Here is a 9,159-nt window from a genome sequence, read left to right on the forward strand (position 1 = left end):
TTGTGGGAAAAAAGTACTTTTTTTCCTGAACTAAGATGTAAGATATAGATGGACATCATCATATTTGTTCCATTAAATTTTATATGTTATTTTTTAACACGCTTTTCAATACTCTTTTGAAGTATAATTCCATAATATTTTTTAAAAATTTCTCTTTTTGAATAAAATTTTTATATTCAAACTTTTATTAAAAAATATTATAAAACTATTATTTATAAAAATCGTGAAATACGTGCAAAAAGTAACCGATGATCCGGCTGGACGGATGTGAGGAAAATAAATTTGGGGGACAAAATAGTAGTCCAAACTCCAAAGGCCACAAGTTTGCATCATTTTGAGTGAAACAGTTTTAAGCTCCGATCATGTTTTCCGACACCTCTTCTTCTCTCATCCGTCTTAACATCGGTAATTTCCTCCACTCTATCCCCCCATTATTTTTATCTTGATGTAATTTTCTATTTTTCTTTATTTGGCATCATTTATCAAATTGCCTGCTAGAATTATTGTAGTGTAAACCCTAATTTCACTTTTCTCTTAATTTCCTTGTTTTACTCTGTTAATTGAGCTTTATTTTTGGTAATTTGATGTATAACGTGTATGTACTTTGTTTGTTACACAGGAGGCAAGAAATTTTGCACTACTGTTGATACCTTAACGCAGCGTGAGCCTGATTCGATGCTTGCTGCTATGTTCAGTGGTCGCCACGCTGTCTGCGCCGACTCTGGAAAGGTATATTACCAGCATTGTTGTGTTTTTTCAAATAATTGAATTGTTAATTACATTGCCGTTGTAATTGTTTTTTTTTTGTTGACATTGCCGGTATTCCTTGACATAATTTATGGATTAGTACTCATTTCCTTGTTTATGTATATTAGTTTATCATGTTTTGAATATAGTGGATTGTTTGATTATGCTGCACACCAAGCTACTTTAGTGCTTGTTTTGTTATTTTTCCAGGGCTATATTTTTGTGGACAGGGACGGGAAACATTTTCGTCATATATTGAATTGGTTGAGGGATGGCGTAGTTTCTTCATTGAGTGACTCTGAGTATTCGGAGCTTCTTCGGGAAGCAGAGTACTTTCAGCTTTTGGTTAGATACTCTTTATTTTTGATTTATAACGCCTGGTCTTATGGTGTAATTTGTTCTGAGCACTGTGACCTATTAACTTCTTCCACAAGTGCTTACAAGTAATTGAATATTGTTGCTCAAATTGTTGATTTGGGATTAGGTATAAATTGCCAGGTAAATAGCTTAATTGATCCTATATCTGTAATACGCATCCACGCTATAATTTTTTTTGGATTGAAGATTGGGTGACTAGGAGCTTATCTTTAGGGGCTATATTTATCTCTACTACATGCTTACTTTTTTAGCTAATTGGATTTTACCTGATTCTTACCTTCTAATATTTCAGTTAATTTCCATTTTTGAGTCATATATATAATTTTAGGTATGGTCATCTCTGGATTTCCCAGGGTGGCAAAATCCACGATCAATATCTATACTGTGAGCAGAAAAGATAATGCAAAACTAATGGGCATGCTAAATTATTACTAGAGAATAGTACTTCACATCATGCACGCTAGATGTTCTGTGGCCCCTGTCGATGCCGAAAACAGAAGTGATTAGTTTTTTCTGAGTTAATTGCGGTATCCTTTACAATTCTTCTTAAGGCCATTATAGAGCCACATGTATAGCAGTATTCCTATTGTGTAATAAAGGTTTTAAGTTAGAATAAAGCAGATTATTCTGGAAATATTTGCGGTCATTATAAAAGGTGTACTAGAAACTAATACTTATATATATATATATATAGGAAAATTTTATATTTTGCTTCAAATTAATTTCTTTTTTCTCAACAAAATGATATTGTTGTTTGGTCATTTTATGTACTTGATTTTATCAATATAACAATAACAAAAAACATATACAATTTCAGGGACTGATGGATGAAATCACGAATGTTTTAAATAAGAGAAAAGAGGACGAGGAGCTGAATACTGAGTTGACACGTACTGATATTATTAAATGCATACAATCTGAAAAAGTCAGATTTAGAGGAGTAAATATTTCTGGTCTCGATCTTTCTAAATTGGTAGGTTTTTGTATTCATATTAGGCAACTTCTCTACATTCACAATTTCAAGCACGTCACGTCTATCCATGTTTGCACTTCCCGTACACAAGTACAAGGAATTTAATCGTAGCTTTTACACTTAATTTTATTTGAAGATATCACTCCACTTTCTGTGTTTTTCCTGAATTTGCAGGATCTGTCATATGTAGACTTTAGCTATGCATGCATTAAAAATGTGTTCTTCTCACGTGCTAATCTTCAGTGTGCAAAATTTCGGGTGGGTGTCTCTTACTAACCAGTTCTGGTACTTCTGTTATGTACTATTGTCACTATTGTAAGTATTCAAAATTGAAATTTGAATCTGCTCTATATATTCACGTTTACAATTTTATGATGTGGCCATTTATGTTCAACAAAATTAAAGTTTGTCTATAATTGTTATTTGCTACTTGCAATTTTCTAATCTACAATTATCTTTTGAATATTTATACAGGATGTGGATGCTGAGGGTTCAATATTTCATAATGCAACATTGCGCGAGTAAGATTAGTAAATGTGCTTCTACTAAAATACTTCAGTTGCTGAATCTTTTGTTGCTTTTAGTTAATAAGCATCTTTGAGCTGCCAAGATGTATTCCATCATATGAATTTAGCAAATCCATCTAATACGGATTGCAAGAAAATGTTGAGATTTTGTGAAAAACATAGGAATTTCTGTAAGTTCAGTACGAGCCCTCTGTGGACATGTCAGTCCTTAATTTTAGAAAAATGAAGAAACTAAAGTTTTTTTGAAGGCAATACTAAGAATTAACCTCTTACATGAAATGACGGAGAGGTATAAATAACAGACCTAATAAGTGCTTTGTACAATGTGGATTGCCACCTCAGATGTTTTTGTCTTGCCTAGGGAAGATGTGAATTTACAGGAGCCAATCTTCGTGGAGCATTATTAGCTGGAGCAAATCTTCAAAGTGCAAATTTACAAGGTAAACTTACATTCGTATAGTATAATTATTTACAGACTTGTTTTTAGTTTAGGAATATAATAATCAGTGGATAACAATTAACGCTTGGAACAGTGCAAGTGTTAACCCTGGTGTTTCCAGGGCTAACCAGTATATCGTGGACACTTGTGTTTAGGTTGCCGTACGCGTGTCGGACATTTGGACACTCGGACACGACACTTATTCCGTGTTGGATCCTTTGACTGAAAAGTGAAACATGGACATTTTGACCAATTTATTGAGCAAATATTACTCGCACTTAATATTCATAATAAACATGTAAGAAGAATGAAAGAAGCGAGCATGAGATAAAAGTAGGGAAGATGCCAAATTTGTAAAGTTCTTTAGAAAATTAATTTTAATTTAAGTTCTGTTGTTACTTTGTTCTTAGATGTCTAACTTAACATACTTGTTATTAGTAAAATATGCCGTGTCCCCGTCAAAAAATAGGACAGTTTCCTCGTGTCCCCAATTTTTAGACTTCTAAAGTCCGAAACTCGGATATGTGTCGTGTCCGACACTCTCTACCCGAGTCAGAGTAACATAGCCCGTCAAGCAGTTCTTCCTCATAACATCATCACTGATTTTCTTTGGCATGAAGTTGAAACTATAAGTTACCCCCTCTGGCATGTCTGTGTGCAGCATCTGCCTGTATTTTGCTATTTTATTTTTATAACTAAGCTAAAGTAAAATCCCATCATTCAGGCTGATTTGACTTTCCTGTCAGCTAAAATATGGAATTATATTTTGCACTAAAAAAATTTATATTATGCTTTGCAGATGCTTGCCTGATAGACTGTAGTTTTTGCGGGGCAGATTTGCGCTCGGCTCACCTACAGGTTTTATGCTATTTACACTTGTTTGCCTGATTTCAGTCTTTTCCTTGAGAGACAACCTCAGTGCATCTGGTTTTTTCTCGCTCCATCTATTATATATGTATTTTGAAAGCAATATTTGTATTTATGCATGTATTTTGTAGCCTTTTTAAACATTTTACTGAGTTAAAACCTGAGCAGGCTTTCGAAGTGCTGCTACTTATAGCCAGATGATTTAAGCTTATCGACTAAGAAGTGACTATAACAAGACTATTAACTAAAAAAAAGTACACTTAATCACTGATGCCGAGTTATGGACCACTGTATCTTTTTTGCTAATTAGGTAGCGCTTAGTGGTACATTGGTACCAGTCACTGTTTGATAATTTTTCCATTTCAAGTACAAATTTTGAGTGGCATAAGTGCTTTAGCTTAACCTATGGATCATTTAAAAGACTGCTGAATTTGTGATTCTTCTTTTTTGCCTACTTATCTGTGTGCTTTTATAGTGCTGACCTTGTGCTTTTATGTGTGCTTTCAGACTGCTGACCTTACGAATGCCAACTTGGAGGGGGCTAATCTTGAAGGTGCAAATTTGAAGGTAAAACTTCTAAAAGATTAATCTAGGAAAGTCTTAAACTGTGTAACATAATGGAAGGACATGAATATCATATAAAAAATTTCTTTAGTTTATATGCATGTAAATAGTAGAAAGAACTCATGAAACTTGATGTCATGTATTTTTTGATGTTTAATAATCACTATTTTTGAATGTTCCAATGAACATAATTAGTTAAATGATTTGTAACCATACAATAATAATTCTTACCTATAAAATATTGTTCATGTTTATATTTTTTCATATACGCTAACAAAAAAATGTAAGATACCGGAGTAAACTAGTTATGATTATTATTCTTATTAAGGAATAAATATAAGGGTAGTTTAGACATTGTAGTTAAATGAACATTGGAATTCGTGTTAAATTCCAGTGGTTTCATCAGCGCCAAGGATTGATTTACAATGTAGCTATTTTGTTAGTTTTGTACATATTTCTCTTATGTTTTTCCTTCATCTATTAACATCTAGACAAACATGTATTCTGTTTGTCATCATGGTCGCTTCACTCTCAACCAAAAGTTAGACTCATCAAAACTTAACTGCAATGTCTAAGCCACCCTTATATTTTATTCCTAAATAATTTTCATTATTTGTTATTGCATAGTGTATTGCAAACCCAAGTAGACGATTCATACACTCTTTTAAATCGACGTTAGATCTAGGTCCACTCTTCAAAACCGTCTTTGCCCGCTACTTCTGGTCAAAGATTTATAATCTCTGTTTATATTGTATGACTTTCAGTCTAAGATTTATAATTACATGTTTCTGATTTTGAATCTGGATTTGAAAACAGATTTATTAAGGTAGCAGTTTGTTTTATTATACATTTTATTGCTAATAATTTTAATGTGTAAATGCAGGGTGCAAAGTTACATAATGCCAATCTGAAGGGTGCAAACCTACAACGAGCTTATCTGCGACATGTGAATCTCCGTGATACTGTATGTATATGTGTGATGCCCCCGTTTTTTTGCATAATGTTCTTAAAGTAGTTGAATATAAATGAATGATCACGGGTTCTGATTCCATATCAGTTCCCCAGTCCTTGTTTTTCATATGTGCTGGTTTTCATGGATATTGCCTTATTTTGGTTTAATTGGAAGAAATGCTGAAAGTGGTATCAGGTATACATTAAGATAACAGACTAGTAAGTGAAAAATAGAGTTTTTTTAAGTGTTTTATTGTTTATGATATTTAAGTGGAAAGTATTGTAACCTGATGAGAAAATATAACTCCGAGGTTGGGAAACTCTAGGATGTTATGGGTATGGCTTCAACTTGTATAAAAGTGAACCAACTGGTGAGCAAACTTTTTAAATGGTCAAGTTCTTTTACAAAATTCGTGTTGTAGGTGGGGAACCGGAGATGTCATGATTTAGTTTTTACTAGGGGTGTTCATGGGTTCGTCATCCCGATCAAACCAACCCAACCCTCATTTAGGCCGATTAAACTGTTATAGAAAAACCGGTCCATGGTTAGGTTAAAAAAATTTCAAACCACATTAAATGGGTTGGGTACGGTTTCAAGATTTTTTCGCCCAAACCAACCTGAATTAACTTAAGCCTCGCTCGATAATTTAAATATAATTTATATATTATATGCAATTGTATATTATACAATATAAATATTTTCATTTATAGTTAAATTTTGTGTATGTGTATATGTATATGATTTATGACATGATATACATTACTAAAATTTCAATTTAATCGGATTTAAAGAATAGTAATATAATCGTAAGTTCTACTATTCGAAATTAGCAATTATATATAGTATTGAATTTTTTTTATATATTATCATTCAATCCGTTCAAACCAACCCGACCCAAACCGATGCACGACGGGTAGGGTTGGGTACGATTTTATATATATATATATATTTATCGTAGGTAACCCGCAGCCGCTACCCTTCGGGTGCGCACTGGGTAAACCCTACGGGCTCACGCAATAGTCTGCAAACCACGTGAACCAAGGTAAACCGCATTTAAGCGATAGGCTCCGACTCAGGAGGCATAATCATAAATTCTCCTCCCGTGGGATTCGAATCTGTGACCAAGAGGATAGTTTTTCTCTCTTTAACCAACTGAGCCAACCCTTGCGGACCGATTTTATATTTTACGGGTTGGGTCGAAAAATTTTAAACCGATTTAAATGGGTTAGGTCGTAAAAACACCTCCAACCCGGTCAACCCGACCCATGAACACCCCTAGTTTTTACTAGGGCTGTAATTCGAGCCGAGCTTTTTTGAGCTCGACTCGATTAACTCGGCTCGACTCGACTCGAACTCGTTATCGAGCTCGAGCTCGAACAAGATTTTAGGCTCGATTAAAAACTCGAGCCGAGCCGAGTTTTTTTGAACTCGAGCTCGACTCGATAAACTCGAACTCGACTCGAACTGGAACTCGGTTAATTTTTTTATATTTTATTAATATTTTTAATTTTTATATATGTTATTACTTATGTTATTAATATTACTTATGTTTTTCTATATTTTTATTTTTTTTCCATTAATATAACTTGATGTTATTTTTATTTGTTATTTACATGATTAATGATATTTTATTTTACTTATATTATTAATATGACTTATGTCTTTCTATATTTGTTATTTACATGATTGATATTTTGAACTGAATTAGATTTGTATTGCAACAATTATTAATGTTTTATAGAAAAATAAGAATTTATTAATTTGAAAGAGTAAAACAAAAAAGAATCAAGTTGGAGTTGAAGCCAGTAAATTTTTTATCGAGTTTCGTTTGATTTTATTTCAAAATAAAAAGGACAGTTACGAATTTTACATCAAATAATCTATTCAATATAGGGTTTTTATTTTTTTGTTTAAATCATGAATCTATAGAATATTCCTTTATTTTAAATTCAAAAGTTATCATTTATTTCAAAATCTAACGGTCCTTTATAGTAATAATGTATTACTACTATATTGATATTTTATTATAAATTTGATTCATATTTTTGATAGTTGTCTAAATTCTAATTGAGATGTCAACTAATTAGATCTAAATTTACAATTTAGTGAAAGTTAATAGGTATATTATACAACTATGATATAAATTACACCAAAAAAAGTTTTATTATGATGTATTGCTATTAATTAAAATTATTATTTTTATAATTGTTATTTATTAATGATTTAATCTCTATTGCGTACTTTTGTTTTAAAAAATATAAAAGTTACTTTTCTCCCCCAAGTCCCGACAATAATAAAATTATCAGTTTACTTTATTTAACATATATATAAGATATACAATATACAATATAGAAAAATAAGTACATTTTTAAGAAATATGAAGATAGAGTTAAACAAAATTAATAAAATAGATGATTTGAAAAATTATACTAACAAAGGTGTTGTTATTTGTTTTCTAGTTTATACATGTATATGTTTATACATGTATTTGAATATGTTGTTAGATTTACCTCAGAACACATGTATGTTATTTTGAACATTTATTTATTGTTATTAATAGTGAATCTAATGTTTTTAAATTATAAGTCAAAATTTCAAAAAAGAAATATTTTTACGAAGGTAAAAATAAAACTCGAATAACTCGATAAGAACCCGATAACTCGAAAACATGTTAAAAACTCGATAAACTCGTAGGCTCGATAAACTCGATAAGGACTTGATAACTCGAAAATATGTAAAAAAAACTCGATAAACTCGAAAACTCGTTAAACTCGAAAACTCGTTAAAAAATTCGTTAAGTTCGAAAACTCGCGAACTGCTCGAACTCGGCTCGTGTATTACCCGAGCCGAGCTCAAACACACAATTCAGGCTCGATTATTTTCAGGCTCGACTCGACTCGATAAAAAAAGCTCGGACTCGACTGTAAAAAACTTGAACTCAGCTCGACTCGGCTCGAATTATAGCCCTAGTTTTTACCATGTAGTAAGTGTATACTGGTATGACTTTGGGAATGGTTTTGTTGCAGGATTTGGAAGGTGCAAAGCTTGATGGTGCAAACTTGCTGGGTGCAATCAGATAAGACGGCATGGAAATGGCCCGTAAATGAACAAATAAATAAGTTATGGTCGTGTTACTTTGCAACGTTTTTTTTGGATAAGTTTGGTTATGTAACTTTACAATTATACACTGCTTAAGTCTGCTATGTATTAAATGCTTGCTGACAAGTAGTTAAATCGGCAATGTAGTTTTATAAATTCACCCATCAAACAATAAGACCATTGTGTTTTTGCTTCATAGTTTAATTTTTCAAATTGATGCATATAGAGGAAAGGGGGCATGTGTCTTAGTTTGAGGTTACCTCATAGGTCTAGTAAGGGGGTGAACTTAAAAGTGTGTCGTGGTAGTTTGTTTGATAAACAGGACACGGACGAAGAAGAAAAAGGATCCGATTATATATATATATATATATGGATGGACAAAGAATGGTGCAGTAGGATTGGGTGTAATGCGTGGAGATGGGTCACAGACGGTAACCAAAAAACTTAGGGGTCGTTTGGTTAAGGAAATTTGGGTATTAGGTATGAGTTTTGTCCATTTCAAACTCATACTTGATGTTTGGTTCATAATTTTTATTAGGTGAAATCCATACCTCAAACCCACTAGGAATCAAATTTGATATCTTAGGGGGAGGTGGGTATGGGGAAGACATAT

The 9,159-nt window shown here is 32.5% G+C and overlaps 1 protein-coding gene across 1 annotated transcript; it reads left to right on the plus strand.

Moving 5' to 3' along the window:
- Nucleotides 1-263: 263 nt before the first annotated feature.
- LOC141704552 (FH protein interacting protein FIP2) lies at nucleotides 264-8,742 on the plus strand. The gene is made up of 11 exons (XM_074507784.1): nucleotides 264-405; nucleotides 620-729; nucleotides 958-1,092; nucleotides 1,943-2,098; nucleotides 2,273-2,356; nucleotides 2,573-2,619; nucleotides 2,992-3,065; nucleotides 3,864-3,922; nucleotides 4,439-4,498; nucleotides 5,379-5,459; nucleotides 8,474-8,742. Exons 1-11 carry the CDS (start codon nucleotides 363-365, stop codon nucleotides 8,525-8,527), a joined length of 903 nt encoding a protein of 300 aa, XP_074363885.1. The 5' UTR covers nucleotides 264-362; the 3' UTR covers nucleotides 8,528-8,742.
- The last annotated feature ends 417 nt before the right edge of the window (nucleotides 8,743-9,159 follow it).

The sequence above is a fragment of the Apium graveolens genome, unplaced genomic scaffold, assembly GCF_009905375.1.
Source record: "Apium graveolens cultivar Ventura unplaced genomic scaffold, ASM990537v1 ctg7979, whole genome shotgun sequence".
Classification (NCBI taxonomy): Eukaryota; Viridiplantae; Streptophyta; class Magnoliopsida; order Apiales; family Apiaceae; genus Apium; species Apium graveolens.